Genomic DNA, 17500 nt, shown 5'->3' with positions numbered 1-17500 from the left:
CCCACCCCCTTCTCTCTCTCTCTCCTTACCTCCTCTGGCTCTGAGTGTCACTGTAGACGGGTGGAGACATCGACTCGGATACGTAAGCATAGTTGGTGTACTGGCCTCCTGATGAAGTGGCGCTGTGACGTCGGTAGCTGTCTGACAGCTGATTGGTCACATCCCGATGCAGCATGGCTTCCGCTCTGGGGCCTGGACGTCTCTCTGAGGGCCTGGACGGCTGGGTTTGGAAATGGATACGGATATGGATATGGATACAGACATGGATATACAGATAATTTACTCATGAGAGACCATGGCCTCTTTGGAAGGGGCAAGGGTGTACATCAATGTTTTACAAAAAACATTGTGAATAGTTTGACAAAACATAGTAAACTAGACGACATATAACTAAGAACACATCAAAGATTGTATTTCGGAGGCTTCATGAAACTGCAGGGCAAACTGGCTTTACAAAGTCCTCTTGAGCTGGTGTCATAAGTAAACAGAGTCTGAAAATGAGGGAGAGGGGAGAGAAAGGGAAGGGTTTGTGTGGAAACGGTGTCAGTGATAAGGTTGTTGTTTTTTGTTGTTGTTGTTGTTTTTGTTTTTTTTTTGGGGGGGGGCGTTGTCTGTTTGTTTGCTTGTTTTTTGGGTTTTTTTTTTCGAGAAATGACGGTCTGTGTGGATCAGCGTTGAAATCACCACAACATCGTAACAACATAGCGAGTTCGCGTGTGAGATGTGGTGTGTGTGTGTGTGTGTGTGTGTGTGTGTGTGTGTGTGTGTGTGTGTGTGTGTGTGTGTGCATGTGTGTGTGCATGTGTGTGTGTGTGTGTGTGTTCATCATCATCATCATTATTATTATCAATATCATTATTATCATTATTACAAGTAGTAGTATTAGTAGTAGCAGTATTGGTAGTAGTGGTAGTAGAAGTAGTGGTAGTACCATCGTCATGATTAGGCATAAGATTATCACAGTCATCATTATAGTTGTTGTTTATATTAATCACAAAAGTAGAAGTATCAGTACTGGTAGGAAGAGGTTCATTTATCGATAACAGCTGATTTTTTTTCGGTATTATGTAAGAAAAGGAAAAAGGAAAAGTCTAATCAAAACAGACAAAAATGACAAGGATGTTAAGCATGCAAAAATTAAAATTCGGAAAGTATGAATAAAAAGTCAGAACATGAAAGGTAGAAACCAAAGTGTTCACAAAGACTGAAACCTTTCACATATACGGAAACCTTTCACAAAGACTGGAAATCGGGAAAGAAAAAACCGAATATATAATAATTATAATACCTTTCTGTCTATTGCCTTTCTTCCATTCACCCCTCTCTCTCTCTCTCTCTCCGTCACACAACACACACACACACACACACACACACACACATTGTAGACACATTCTCTCTCTCTCTCTCTCTCTCTCTGTCACACAACACACAGACACAAACATTATAGACTCAAATTCTCATTCTCTCCCTCTCTCTCTCTCTCTCTCTCTCGTGTGAATGTGAACAGGTGTGAGTGAACTGTAAGCGTACGTGTGTGTGGCTATTCATAATGCCTCCGACCGTAACGTCATAGCCAGCTACATTGCTTACAACCAGTCTACCCTTTAAGAATGTACGACTGTGACTGTCGATGTTCACATTCACATTCACAGTTGCTGTTGTTTTCCTTTTTGTTTTTTGTTTTTGTTTCTTTGTTTTTGTTAGTTTTTTTTTTTTATATTCATTTTTCTGTATACCGCTGTTATATATTCCTTTGTCTGTTCATATATTGATTGTCCCCCCTGCCAATAGGATAGCATTGTCAATGGCAATAAAACAATGTCCGTGTCCATGCCTGTGCCTCCCTCCCCCCTACCACCCGCCCCTTCTCTCTCTCTCTCTCACACACACACACACACACACTCTCTCTCTCTCTCTCCTTTTCTCTCTCTCGACACAGACAGCCCAGTCTAGTGTGGTGGAGTGATGTAGACGTGTGTTTGCCCGGCCCATCGGAATGATGAAACGTGCTCATACAGCAGGCCAAGGCCAGCTCCTGTGCACACTGGCCACGGAACGATTGTAGGAAGGCAATGGTATTGATTTGCTGAGAAAGGGGCAAGACCCATCTCGTGGTCGATAATTATCATCATCCAGCTTCCGGGTGTTCTGAGCATCACGACACCATCTGATACTCGAGGATCGAAAATGCTGTATGTATGTATGTACAGATAGATAGATAGATAGATTGTGTGTGTGTGTGTGTGTGTGTGTGTGTGTGTGTGTGTGTGTGTGTGTGTGCCGACGCTTTTTGTAAACCCGAAATAGGTCTGTTAAAATATATGTAAAGCATGATTATTTAATCCTGCATTTCTTTTCATAATGATGCACCTTGGTGTCTCCCAGGCTCAAAAGACACAGATACCTTCAGTGCTGGTTTGAAAGTTTGAGAAAAATTTGACAACAACAGCTTTTGAGAAATATTTTTTTGTAATCAACACCAACGGGGAGACAGAGAATCTTTCTTGGTAAATATAGTGAAAGCAGCGTGTTGTTCGTAGTCACTTAGCTTGGGGAAGAAGAAGAAGGAGAAGAAAACTACATCCACGAAACTGAACGATACCCAACACTCTTCCTAACTGAGACCACTGTTCACTCATCCCTGCACAGAAGCTGGGCTATAGCTCTTCGGTGTTTATTCGAACTGCTTAGAAGATTGTTGGCTGTTTAATAATTAACACTTTAAAATGGTGGCTGACAAGAGTAGAACCAACGGTATTCTGACATGCCCCCCCCCACCCCCGCCCCTCCTCCTCCCTCTTCTGTTCCCCACCACCCTCCCCCATCTAAATCCCTTACACCTCCACCCCCATCACCCACACACATGTCATCATTCCCACTACCTACCTCCACCCCCATCACCCACACACATGTCACCATTCCCACTACCTACCTCCACCCCCATCACCCACACACATGTCACCATTCCCACTACCTACCTCCACCCCCATCACCCACACACACGTCATCATTCCCACTACCTACCTCCACCCCCATCACCCACACACAGGTCATCATTCCCACTACCTACCTCCACCCCCATCACCCACACACACGTCATCATTCCCACTAACTGCAGTTAACTCCAGAGTGCCACCTACCACGTAACCCTGATCTCGTGACGAGTGAGAAAGGTCGGGGGTTTGAGGCGAGGGGCGTGGTCCCCCGTCGGTGCCGGAGTGATCGACAGTCACCCCGCCCAATGTCACGCCGTCCCCGAAGTCACGTGATGGAGGCGGTGGGAGGAGCAACTCGCCGTCATCATACTTTATCATCAATAAAAAAAATTTTTTTTAAATAATAATAAAAAAAAAATTTTAATTAAAAAAAGACGGGGCTTTGTAAGCAGAAAAATAAAATCCTCAAAATATACATGACATATCATTGTTAAAAAAAACCCAAAAAACAGAGATCTGGCTCGACCGTGTATTGACATGTAATTTTAAAAAAAAATCATTCCTATCATTTTTTTTGTCACAAGAAGATTTCTTCGTGTGTTGAAAAACTAAAAGACGGGACCATCGCATCCAAGACAGCCACACAGTCCTCCTAAGTCACTACCTCCACTGTAATTTCTCTGTCATTTTTTTTTTCCTAGGCTTTTCATTGGACAAGTCAGCAGCGTGAGCCAATGATTACAACAGCACGTGCTGACAGTGCTGCGTGCCGCGTGTGTCAGTATCCGGCTATGAGTTGTCTGAAATCATAGAGATTTCATTCTTTTTCATTTTCTTTTCAGTGTGTGATAAAGATATCAACCGAGTCTTAATGTATTTGTATTTCTTTTTATCACAACAGATTTCTCTGTGTGAAATTCGGTCTGCTCTCCACAGGGAGAGCGCGTCGCTATACTACAGCGCCACCCATTTTTTTGTGTTTTTTCCTGCGTGCAGTTTTATTTCTTTTTCCTATCGAAGTGGATTTTTCTACAGAATTTTGCCAGGAACAACCCTTTTGTTGCCGTGGGTTCTTTTACGTGCGCTAAGTGCATGCTGTACACGGGACCTCGGTTTATCGTTTCATCCGAATGACTAGCGTCCAGACCACCGCTCAAGGTCTAGTGGAGGGGGAGAAAATATTGGCGGCTGAGCCGTGATTCGAACCAGCGCGCTCGGATTCTTTCGCTTCCTAGGCGGACGCGTTACCTCTAGGCCATCACTCCACTAATGGGATGGCAGTATCAAACTGAATCGGTGTGTTCCAATGTGGGTCATTTGGAACATGCTCTATAATGTTATTCATAATGCTCATTCTTACTACCATTCCAGACTTTGGGGATACCCTTAGTATTAACCCCCATTTCACCAAAAAGAAAAAGTAATCGATTAAAAGGGAAAAAAAATCCAGCAATTGAGCGGGGTGGGGCAGGGGGTGTGGGGAACTCGGAATAGAACATTATATGATTCTGCACAGAGGTTAAAAGTTCTGCCTCAATACACACAGAAAAACATTAACAAGAACAATCTAAAGTTGCTTAAAAAAAAAAAAAGGAAAAAAAAAAAAGGAAGAACATTTCGAGGGGAAAATAACACAAAAGTCAGGAAAATCAGGTGGGGGGAAAAGAGAGAGAAAGAGAGAGAGAGAGAGCGACAGAGAGAGAGACAGAGACACACAGAGAGACACAGAGAGAGAGAGTACGAAAGGGAAAAAAACAGAACTTACAGAGGAAATGTGGAGTCAGAATAGCAAGGAAATGTGGAGTCAGAATAGCAGTTAATATCATGTCAATACACACGAAGCAAGAAAGAACAACCAAAAGTATAAAGTTAACCAAAGAATAAGAACCCCAAAACCAGGTGTTTGAAAGGCTGAAAACAAGAGCACTGTGTGTTTGATAAGAGAAACTACTGCTGCTGAGTGAATGCACGGATACTGGCATACAGACTTCACAAAAAGTTAACGACCATTTCATAAAAGCAGATATGTTTTCATAAAATGCTGACCCCGAAAAAAAATCGAAAAATTATTTAACCTATGCCAGGTGGCACATGGTCTATCACTGTCCTCTCAATGAACACACTAATGGCTGTATTTGTATTTCTTTTTATCACGACAGATTTCTCTGTGTGAAATTCGGGCTGCTCTCTCCAGGGAGAGCGCGTCTCTACACTACAGTGCCACCCATTTTTTTTTTTTTTTTTTTCCTGCGTGCAGTTTTATTTGTTTTTCCAATCGAAGTGGATTTTTTCTACAGAATTTTGTCAGGAACAACCCTTTTGTTGCCGTGGGTTCTTTTACGTGCGCTAAGTGCATGCTGCACACGGGACCTCGGTTTATCGTCTCATCCGAATGACTAGCATCCAGACCATCACTCACGGTCTAGTAGAGGGGGAGAAAATATCGGCGGCTGAGCCGTGATTCGAACCAGCGCGCTCAGATTCTCTCGCTTCCTGGGCGGACGCGTTACCTCTAGGCCTTCACTCCACAGGCTGTTTCACGTCCTCAACAGCTTGAAACATGCGGGGTTTTTTGTTGTTGTTTTTTTGACATGGCTTATCATTATTCCATTGTTATTAAACGATCTTTGTTGTTGTTGTTGTTTCATTGTTAAAGATACAAGCTTATATCACAGATTGACATAAGCTTACAGCTGGGCCAACAGCGCAGTGATAGCTGTATGATCTATGGTTTCTCCATTGCATTGGGAATTCATTTACAGCTTAGTCTCTTGTGAAGGACTGCGACTTTCAAACTAGGAGGTTAAGATTGCACTGTTTCTTTGTGCTGCAGCCTTGAGGACCAGTTGGCCTTTGGGGACCATCCCAACGCCTGTCTCTTGGCCGAGACAGTGGGGTTGTAACTTGGGCAAGACACTCTGCACTATAATCAACTTTTCACCCAGACAGTCAGGATAGCAACTGTCTCCTCTGCTGTTGTGATGGTCATAGTCCGACACGAATGACTATCATACAATGATCCTAGTGCACTTTTATTAAAGTACACTTGCTGGTTATGAGTGGTGATCATTACCATATATACCGGTGTTTGCGGGAAATTCGGCATCATTACAAAAAATGGTGCTCCCCAGGAAGAAAAGTGGATGGAGAAATTTTCAAGTGGTCCTTTAACTTTCTGTGAACCCTGTGTATTCAAACTTATTATTGACTGCTTAGTTAGTTTCCCACATCCAGACACGCTCACTCACTCTTTGATACAGGCACACAGAGACACGCACACGCTGTTTGTTCCTCACACACACACGCAAACACACACACACGCACGCACACACACACACACGCAAGCACACACACACACACGCACGCAAGCACACACACACGCACACACACACACACGCACGCACGCACACACACGCACTCACACACGCAATCACACACACACACACACACACGCACACACACACGCAAGCACACACACACACACACACACACACACACGCAAGCACACACACACACACACACACACACGCAAGCACACACACACACACACACACACGCAAGCACACACACACACACACACACACACGCACGCAAGCACACACACACACACATACACACACGCAAACACACACACACACACACGCACGCAAGCACACACACACACACACACACGCAAGCACACACACACACACACACGCACACACACCTCCTCTTTCAGCCACCCCAGACGCACACAACCCACCTGCAAAGGCCGTGGGGGTTGCTGTTGTTGCTGCGAGTCCAGCATCAGCTGACGTAACCTGTCCTCCATGCTGAAACTGGCTCCTCCCCCTGCCCCTCCCCCTCCTCCACCACTGACTCCGTTGTCCATCGCCTGCAGTGGACGGACAGTCATCACTACCACCATCACCACCACCACCCTAAAATTGTATATCATTAGGCTTTTTTTTTCTTTCTTTTTTTTTGTGCTTTGATACGGAGGCTGCTGTTTTACATCGTCATTTCCTTCCACGTCTATATCTGTGCAACGAGGAACAGGCATCACGGGTTGTTACTATTATCATTATCCTATTTGTTGTTGGTGTCTTGTTGCATGGACGAATGGATGGATGGATAAATGGGGATATATATATATATATATATATACATATAGTGTACATGTGGAGTGATGGTCTTGAGGTTACGCGTCCGCCTTGGAAGCAAGAGAGAATCTGAGCGCGCTGGTTCGAATCACGGCTCAGCCGCCGATATTTTCTCCCCCTCCACTAGACCTTAAGTGGGGGTTTGGACGCTAGTCTTTCGGATGAGACGATAAACCGCAGTCCCGTATGCAGCATGCACTTAGCGCACGTAAAAGAACCCACGGCAACAAAAGGGTTGTTCCTGGCAAAATTCCGTAGGAAAATCCACTTCGATAGGAAAAAACAAATAAAACTGCACGCAGGAAAAAATACAAAAAAATGGGTGGCGCTGCAGTGTAGCGACGCGCTCTCCGTGGCGAGAGCAGCCCGAATTTCACACAGATAAATCTGTTGTGATATAAAGAGAAATACAAATATATATCTATATCTATATACATATATCTGCTGTGTGTTGATACATCAGTCCCCCAAAATGGGATGTGTGTCTGTGTGTGTGTATGTGTGCACGCGCAGGCGTATGTGTACGTGTGTGTGTGTGTGTGTGTGTGTGTGTGTGTGTGTGTGTCCATTTTGTGATCGAGGCTCAGCTGCAAAGACGCCTAGGGGGTAGAAAAGGTGGGGGTACAGAAGACCTTCCAAAATGACAGCACCTTGGGGCCAGATCCTTTGAATCCTCTGTATGTGTTTGTATAGACAGCCATTCGTCCGCGATCATCTTTTTTTCCCTGTGGTGATTTTCCTCATGTAGTAAGGGATCCCCCCCCCCCCGCCCCTCCACCCCCATACCTCCAATCTATCTAAAAGCCACCACTGACACCCCCCCAGCCCCCGAGCCTGTAGCTATTATTAAATTAAAAATATTGCTTAGAGCCCAGCCGACCATGAAGGCCATATCAGGGCTATCCACCATTCAAAGTTTGATCACCGCAGATGGGCCACCCCAATGTTTTCAGCTTTCTACTGCACTGTGATCACTCCATGATAAAAATTTCACAACTTTTGTACTAAGCATATACTATATTAAATACTATTAAAAATATTTATTTCTTTTAAATATTGCAATATTGTCCACGGAGGGACATCACGGAACAACGTTCTCAATGAATCTGCTGTAAAAAAAACCCCGTCGTGTGTCATAAAAGTCCCAACAATCAATGGTAGTAGGTCAGCATGTTGGTTCGTGCATGACGACTGAATCACATTCGGTTTTGATTCCTTTCATGCTCTCGTTGTGGCTTCCGAAGTGTGATTTTTTTTTGGGGGGGACGGAGGAATCGTAATGCGCACGCGCGCATACCCACACGTGCGCACACACACATGCAACCACACAAACGCTTTCTCGTCGCTCTCACGCACATACACACACACACACACACACGCACGCACCAATGAACATTAATTCACATGCGCATATACATTGCGTGTACACACTCACACAAACTGCACACATGCACACAGATACTCACTGAAGCAACACACACACACACACACACACACACATATATATATATATATATATATATATGTGTGAGAGAGACAGACAGACAGACAGAGAGAGAGGGGGAGAGACAGACAGACAGACAGACAAACAGACAGGCAGGCCGACAAACTGACAGATATGCAGACGACAGAAGAACAGACAAAAGGATGGACGGACATGCAGACACACAAACAAAAAATTAGGTGTTAGAGGTTAGTAAGCGCATAGGATGTTAAGATCGAAGCCGCACACATACACAGAAAAATGTATACAGACACAGACACACAGACATAGACACAGACACGCACACACATACACACACACACACACACACACACACACACAACACACGCACACACACACACCGAAACAAAACGAGGTATGAGAAATCAGCCAGAGGAAAGCAAGCTACGTGAAGCGTAAACCAAAACCACACTACGGTTAGCAGAAAACGGAACAACAAAAGGAAACAGAAGTCTTGGTTATTACTTGTACAAAGGTTTATTCACATATCGAAACAGAAGATACAAGTTGTTAGGAAGAGTTAAGAACAAGAAGAAAAACAAAACAGAAGCAAAAGATGGGTTAATTTCGAACAATTCTACGTTTGCTTATGATTCTTCGAACAAACAAATGGAAGTTAAAAAAGCATATATACATACAAGACATTGGTGTTAGAATAAAAGAAGATGGTTACTGCATGATTATCTAATAATAATTTTAAAAAATTAAAAATGAATGAAACACAGACTGCATATTTATCTGACAAAACAAAAGACAATATTTATCAAGATTTGTTGTTGTTTTGTCTTTTTTTTAATTTGACGTGTGTGCCTGCGTGTGTGTATGTGTGCGTGTGTGTATGTGTGCGTGAGTGTGTGTGCGTGTGTTTGTGTGTGTGTGTGTGTGTTGTGTGTGTGCGCGCGTGTGTGTGAGTATATATAAAAATGTGTGTGTGTGTGTGTGTGTGTGTGTGTGTGTGCGCGCGCGTACATACATACATACAGTAATTTCTCTCTCCCCCCCCCCCATTCCCCCGCCCCTTCCCCCCTCGATTTTTTTCCTTCCCTCGTCTGATATAACTTACAGTGAAAAGACGTTAAACTGGAGAACGAAAGAACATACATACATACATACAAAAACGTGTGTGTGTGTGTGTGTGTGTGTGTGTGTGTGTGTGTGTGTGTGTGTGTGTGTGAATGCGTGCGTGCGTGCGTGCGTGTGTGTGTGTGTGTGTGTGTGTGTGTGTGTGTGTGAATGCGTGCATGCGTGCGTGCGTGCGTGTAGTGTGTGCGCGCGCGCGTGTGTGTGTGTGTGTTACTTTTTCTACAACGTGACGGATACTCCCACAGCAATACATACAGACACCAAACTGCAGCCCTCAGGCTTCACAATACCCCCACACGCAAACCAAGATAAAGAGATGATACAAAAACTATTCAGGCAGGTGGGGGGGGGGGGGGGGGGGGGGGGGGAGATCGTGCATGAGGCACTGCTACGCAGATGATATAATATAATATGATATAATAGAATATACACAAACAAAATTCGCCAGTTCTTTTCTTTTATCAGCATCAAAACAAGCACATAAATGCATATCATGAGCACAATCTTTTCGCTTGTTGATAAGGAATAGAGATAATTATCGGAACACACACACACACACACACACACACACACACACACACATTTGTTTCACTTTTTAAAAGAAAAATGCACTAGTACATATTTTTATAAAGAAGAAAAATGCACTAGTACATATTTGTTTTCACTTTATAAAGAAGAAAAATGCACTAGAATATGACTTAGATATCCGTAAATATAATCACATAAATCACATATGATTATTGTCCCCTTTCAAATAATGTTGCCGGGTTTAATAAGGCATACAAAGAGAAAGATACGGGGTTGGGAGGGGAGGGAGGGGGGGAGATAAAAAAAAAAAAACAAAAAAAAAACAAACAAAAAAAAAAAAAACAACTGCAGCTGTATCTTAGGACTTTAAATGCAAGTTCAGAAAATATCTGGCCATGTCTTTTCACACAAATTCAGGAAAATAGCGGGGGATGGGGGGGGGGCGGGGGGGGGGGGGGGGGAACGGTAGATCCTTATCCCAAAACAAAAATACAATGTCAGTAATATAAAAGACAAGGTTGGTGCGACTAGAATAGAACAAGGAAATCCCATGCACTGACACGAAATAATTCAACTGTGATCGCGCGATATGACGTCAATATTGAAGGTCATATCGTGGGACAGAGCAGGAGAAGCCTGCGTCACAATCAGGCTCCTTGGAAATACGTCACAACCGTGATCATACATGTTTCGAATTTGGAGAAGAAAAAAAATCTGCAATAATAACAATGATGATGATAACAACAATAATAATTAAAAACCTCATAAATAAATTATAGGTGAATCATGCACGACCAGAATTTTGTGTCAACCTTTTAACAGTTCCAAAATAATATCAGTTGCTCCAGAAAAATTAAAAAAAACAAAAAAATATACAATATTAAGCATGAAGTTGGTTGTTTAAAAACGATAATAAAAAAAGAAGAAAAAAAAGAGTCTACATACAACAATTTACGAGGCTAAAAACGTTGTTTCTTCAAAACTTAACACTGGGCATATGCTACATACTGCATAATGTGCGCGTGGTAAAACGTAAGAATATTCAGGTTATGTTTGACTCCTTACCTCCAAAGACTCAGAAGAGAATAGGAGGAAGAGGAATAGGAGGAAGAGGAAGAGGAGGAGGATTCAGTACAATACAGTTCATGTTGTTCGACGCTTAACTATCCGTACATCTTTGGCCATCACCGGGATGAAAATACGATGAAAAAAACAACAACTAAAAAGATAATAGAAAAAAAAGAGAAAAAAAAAGAAAAACAACATATCGCTAAACGATCTAGGTTTGTCTTTGGGCTCTGGTACAGGTTAGGTGTTATATATATATATATATATATATATATAGAGAGAGAGAGAGAGAGAGAGACGGACAGACGGACGGACGGACGGTTAAAGGTCCCTAAGGCTTTTACGACAATCGGGGCAGTAGTGAGTTTCAGTTTCAGTTTCTCAAGAAGGCGGTCACTGCGTTCGGACAAATCCATATACGCCACACGGGACCCCAGTTTATCGTCTCATCCGAATGACTAGACGCCCAATTTGGTTCTTCCAGTCAAACTCGGGAGAAAGGGCGAAAGCGGGAATCGAACCATTCCACCACCTTCCTCGCTTGTGAAAGAAGGGGCGAATTTATACCCAATGTCCAGGGCTAGGCACAGGAAGGCGGGGCCCAGTCCTCTCCTTCCGCCGTTTGAACCTTCCCCAACCGGAAGTCAGGTACCCGTTCACACCCGGGTGGAGTGTGAGGAAAACTGGACAAGAGTGCTATTCCCAAGGACACAAAACCATACTGAAACGGGGCCTCGAACCCTGATCACTGGTGAACACTTGATCACAAGTCCAACGCATAACTAACCGATAGTGGCCAACACAGAGCCCAGTCAATTTTACATCGATGGTAGAGATGATTGAATGACACTGGAGGGGAGAGGGGAGGGGGGGAGGGGTCTGAGGGTTGAAGATCGATAAACACCCCTGCAGTCAACACACGAAAATAGGCTTCGTGGGCCTTCAACATTCAGAATGGATGATTGATGGCATCAGTCATCTGATTCCCCCCCCCCCCCCCCCCGCCCCCCCCCCCAGAACATCAAAATGGCAAACTATTGTCAAAAGCTGTTCCATATTCAATAAATCATTCTGACACTGTGCATGCACACGAAAACACTGACTTCGCTTCAACAATGGAAGGGACTTTTTTTCCCTTCTTTTTTTTTCTGTTGTGTAAAAAATATCCGGGTTGTTGTCGTTAGCTATCTGTACTGAATAAATCAAACTGAAACCGCACACGATGATACAAACATCGCTTCTCCCTTAGAAAGAAGATGTAACAGCAATAATCCATAATAAATCAGCCAGATGCTCCATGAAGCTTAAAAAAAGCGAAACATAATGAACGTAAACAAGCAGAAACAAACAGGAAAAAAGAAAGAAAAGAAAACAAAAAAGAAAAACGGAATTAAAAGGGATTAAAATGGTTGTTAATGGTAAGAGAATGGGTGCAAACAAAACGGAAATGGATACCTTGAAAAGCCTGAAAGCAAACAATAGTAGCTTGCAAAACCCAGCAAAAAAAAACCCAACCAAACAAACAAGAAAAATCTTCAACAGCAAAAGCACGAGATATCATAATAACAATAGCATAGCAAGGGTTAACAACGCAACAGAAGCAACAACAGCATACAAGAAGAAAAGCTGCAAAGAGCTGCAGAAAGCCACAGCCAGCTGATTGAATTGTTTCACACGCAGCGCTGGTACGAAACAACACGAAAGACACGACTGTGTTTTCGGAAGAACACGGACAAGTAATAGCACAAACCAGTGCCTATACTAATCATCATCATTATGGTCATTGTCAAAAACAAACGTAATTAAACAGAAAAAAAGCGTCATAAAGGTGTGGCATACACCAACGAACAAATAAATGCGTGTGTGCGTGACCGATTGCTATCGAACATGTTTGACTTTTTCTCTCCTCTTTTTCTGTTTCCAGTGCATGATTTTAGGGGATTTACAGCTAAAGTGGACAACTGCACGCGCGTGGTTTTTGTGTGTGTGTGTGTGTGTGTGTGTGTGTGTGTGTGTGTGTGTGTGTGGCTGATAGCAATCGTGCTTGCTTCTTCTTCTTTCCCTCTCTCTCTCTCTCTCTACTGGATGCTTCTACTGGAAAATAGAAAACTTGGAGATGTGTGTGTGTGTGTGTGTGTGTGTGTGTGTGTGTGGTGTGTGTGTGTGTGTGTGTGTGTGTGTGTGTGTGTGTGTGTGTGTGCGCGCGCGTTTGCGTACAAATGCGTGCAAGCACAAGTTCGTATGAGTGTGTATGTGATAATTAAACATATGTCTGTCGACATATCTTTGGGTGTGTGTGTGTGTGTGTGTGTGTGTGTGTGTGCGTGTGAGTGTGCGTGTGTGTATGTGTGTTTGCCTTTATGTGATCGTGTTTATGGAAGTGCGTGCCATCACAGCCACGGCATCCTATCAATAATGCACTGATCAGTATCAATACTGAACTGTTCAGTCTTGGACTTCTAATGGCCAGTTGCATGCGTCTCTGAAAAGTTCACGAACATTCATGAATTATCCATGAGCACTGCCATGCATGGGTGAGGACAGTGGAATGACACACACTTCAAAGCAAAGCAATACAAAACAACAGGAGAGAGAGGGGGGGGGGAGGGAGAGGGAGGGAGGGAGAGAGAGAGGGGGAGAGAGAGGGAGATAGGGAGAGAGCGAGAGAGGGAGATGAGAGAGAGAGAGAGAGAGAGAGAATGAGAGAGAGAGAGAGAACGCATACGCACGCACATACCTACGAACACACGAACAGACACATATACAAATGCACACACGCATGCACCCGCCCACACACAAACACACACACATAGACACACACACACACACACAAATTCAGATGCACTCTCACACTCATACATATAATTATGCGCGCACACACACACACACACACACTCTCTCTCTCTCTCTCTCGCGCGCGCGCGCGCACGGTTACCACGATTTGGAAGCCACAACGAGAGTCAGGAATCACCAGTGACCACCAAACTGACGACACAAGACACGTACTCAGCACAACACCAACAGGCACGGCAGACGATGAACGCTTTTAAAAGTAAAGCCTACAGGAATTTCAATCTGAACCACCCATTGGTTCCATTCCTGACCATGACAGCGAAATCTTACAACTTGTCTGACTACAGTCCACTAGGCTTCACGGCTAGAGTTGCAGTTTCAGTTTCTCAAGAAGGCGTGGCTGTGTTCATACAATTCCATAATAAAATTATCATACACGGAATATACTAGGAAACTGCTTGGAAGCAGCATAACTCAACGCACGATCCTGGCATTGAGTGCGTGCTTATATAATTGTGAACATTATCTGAGTGGATTTCTCCTGAAGAATTTTGCCAGAGGACAACACTTTTTTGTGGCCATGGGTTCTTTGTCAGTAGTACGCTGCGCACAGGCCCTCTGTTCATCGTCTCATCCGAATGACTGGGTTTTTTGCATTGCTAACACTAAATTTGCTTACATGCTAATAACATTCACAAACTCTAAGCTAACTGCAAAGATTAAGGGAGGAAAATTTCATAACTGTATGCAAACTTAGCTCGACTAAAATGGCACATGCAACAACGGGAGCAATAGCCGAGTGGTTTAAGCGTTGGACTTTCAATCTGATGGTCCGGGGTTCGAATCAAGATAACGGCGGCTGGTGGGTAAAGGGTGGAGATTTTTACGATCTCCCAGGTCAACATATGTGCAGACCTGCTAGTGCCTGAACCCCCCTCGTGTGTATACGCACGCAGAAGATCAAATACGCACGTTAAAGATCCTGTAATCCATGTCAGTGTTCGGTGGGTTATGGAGACACGATAATATCCAGCATGCATGAACCACGACAGAGACATCGGCAAGTCGATGCTGGTCGTGTAACGGAAAGAAGAACCCAGCCCAGCTCGCTTTCCGTCCGAATCAAACCATCAGTTTCACAACTCTACCACACCGTTTCGTTTTCACTCTTTTGGCTTGCAGTTGGCTGAAAACTGCAGACCTGACCAAAAAAAGTCAAGAATCACCTCCTGTGTTTTCATTGAATGTTAGTTTAAAAAAAACCCAAAAAACTTAGAGATAATTTCAATCACGCATGCTGCATTATTAGGTTCAAAACCAGGCTCTCACTGAACACACTGACGGCTGTTTCTGGCATACCTTCACCAGGTACAACATGAAAAAATACGTCTGAAAAAACCAATGCTTCAGTCTAAATTTCACTTATTCCGTGGTTTATAAACGACAATCGTGATTGTAAAATACAATTAAAAGTGCATGTGCAACAAAACACTGCTCATTACACTAGCTGCACGTGCCGTTGTTTGCCAAAATAAAGGCATTAATTTCAACGTGCCTCTGAAAAATAAATGAATTATTCACCTGCGGATGTTCACCGGTTTCTCATAAACAGCAAATAGCATAGCGCCGAGAACCTATCCCTGCACTGAGCCATGTTATTGTCGACACGGAGAAAGAGATTCTGATTCTGTAAATGTCAAGGGCTGTCTGAATTTTAAAATTATCAAGGTCTACAATCCAACAACGCTTTAGTGCAAACCTGGCGAGATTATCATTGGTGGTGGTGGTGCGTGTTACAAAATGGGGTACGAAACAGAATCTGGTGTCAACATACATTGCACAGAGTTTGTATCAAGGACTGTAGGTACAGGTGACAACAGCAACTGCCCCAGCATTAGCAACAACCAAGTCAACAACCATGTCAACGACTATGTCAACAACCATATAAACAACAATTTCAACATGCCAACAACTATGTCAACAGCCATGTCAACAACCACGTCAACAACTGACGAAGCTCTGTCTATGAAGAGACAAAAGAGTATCACAAAAAGTGTCATTTTAGACGTCAAAAGGGGCACTGTTATGTCAAAGGAGATATAAACCGCACCTTCCTCCATCTCCCAACCACCAGATAATACAATCTACACACATGGACACGAGAAACAGCACCGGTAAACAGATGAGCAGAACGAACAGACAGACAAGTAGATACAAACATACATCCATAAGTTTGTAAATGAATGAATACATAGATAATACCTAAAACTACACGTTACACAGATAAATAACTGAGTAAATAAGTAAATGAATGAATAAATAAATAAAACACAGAAGTACATTTACAACGGTCAGGTAATAACTATATCAGTTCCCCATACTTTCTCCATTAAAAAAAAAAAAAATTATTGGGATAGAGCTACTGAGTAGTAAACCTGTACCCACTATCACCATCACCATCTTCTTCAACATCATCACCCTTCGTCACCTTCTTCTTAGTAGTCGTAGTAGGAGTAGATGTAGTAGAAGTAGTAGTATTGTTGTTATTGCTTGACAGTATTTTTTTTCGTTGCTTTTTTCTTTCTTTTTTCAACTAATCATTTTTTAGGTATTTCAATTGAGCTTGCGCTTATATAAATCTCTTACGATATGCTTGCATACTTATCCGTGTTTACAGATAAAGCAGTCAATTCCAACTTGATATATGTATTTATCGTCTTAACTGGCTGATGTTTATGACATCTTTTCGTTTTCTTTTTTTTTTTCTTTATCTATGAAGTGCACCCCTTAAAAACAATTGACCACCCACTCAGTTCTAAAACATCCAGCTTAAAAGATGTCCCAACGTTCCACAGAGAGAGAGAGAGAGGGGGAGAGAGAGAGAGAGAGAACACATTCTCTCTGCTTCTGTTCACTGCAAACTAAGATACGATATCTACATTTCAAAACAAAAGGTCATCCCATGTATACATGCAGCTTTATATATGTATATTTTCAAACAACGGGGAAGAAAACAAAAAGATGTAGACAGAAGCAGACCAGTTCAAATACCATGATAACCTGAAACCTAAAAATGAACTAATCACGAGTTGTTTTTTTCATAAAAGGAACATGTATGAATGAAAGAAAGGAAAAGAAAAAAGATGGAAACGAAAAAAAAAAGAAAGAAAATAAGAAACAAAAGAAATAGAGATAATAATAAAAACAATAACAATAACAACAATAATAATAAAAACAATAAAGAAACCGCGAAACAAAAAGATTCACACATAATGCATCGCCCGCTTCTTCTCGCGGCTGACTCTCAGGTGGTCAAGGCTGTTCCTCACTTCCTCCTCCCTCTCCTTCTCCTTCTTCCTCTCCTTCACTGCCTCGTTACCATGACTACTACTACCACCACTACTACTACTACAACCACTGCCACAACTACCGCTACCCCCCTTGCC

The 17500-nt window shown here is 42.9% G+C and overlaps 1 protein-coding gene across 1 annotated transcript in view; it reads right to left on the bottom strand.

Annotated features, from left to right (window-relative positions):
* Positions 1-17500, bottom strand: part of LOC143296607 (uncharacterized) — a 104567-nt gene that overhangs the window by 5976 nt on the left and 81091 nt on the right. The window contains exons 9-11 of the mRNA XM_076608635.1: positions 6679-6810; positions 3141-3305; positions 30-220 (exon numbers count right to left, since the gene is read on the bottom strand). Coding sequence (XP_076464750.1) covers positions 30-220; positions 3141-3305; positions 6679-6810 — 488 coding nt within the window. The remainder of the gene's footprint in view (positions 1-29; positions 221-3140; positions 3306-6678; positions 6811-17500) is intronic.

This window comes from Babylonia areolata, chromosome 21 (genome assembly GCF_041734735.1).
Source record: "Babylonia areolata isolate BAREFJ2019XMU chromosome 21, ASM4173473v1, whole genome shotgun sequence".
In the NCBI taxonomy this organism is placed as follows: Eukaryota; Metazoa; Mollusca; class Gastropoda; order Neogastropoda; family Buccinidae; genus Babylonia; species Babylonia areolata.
This window is presented reverse-complemented; position numbering and strand designations above follow the sequence as displayed.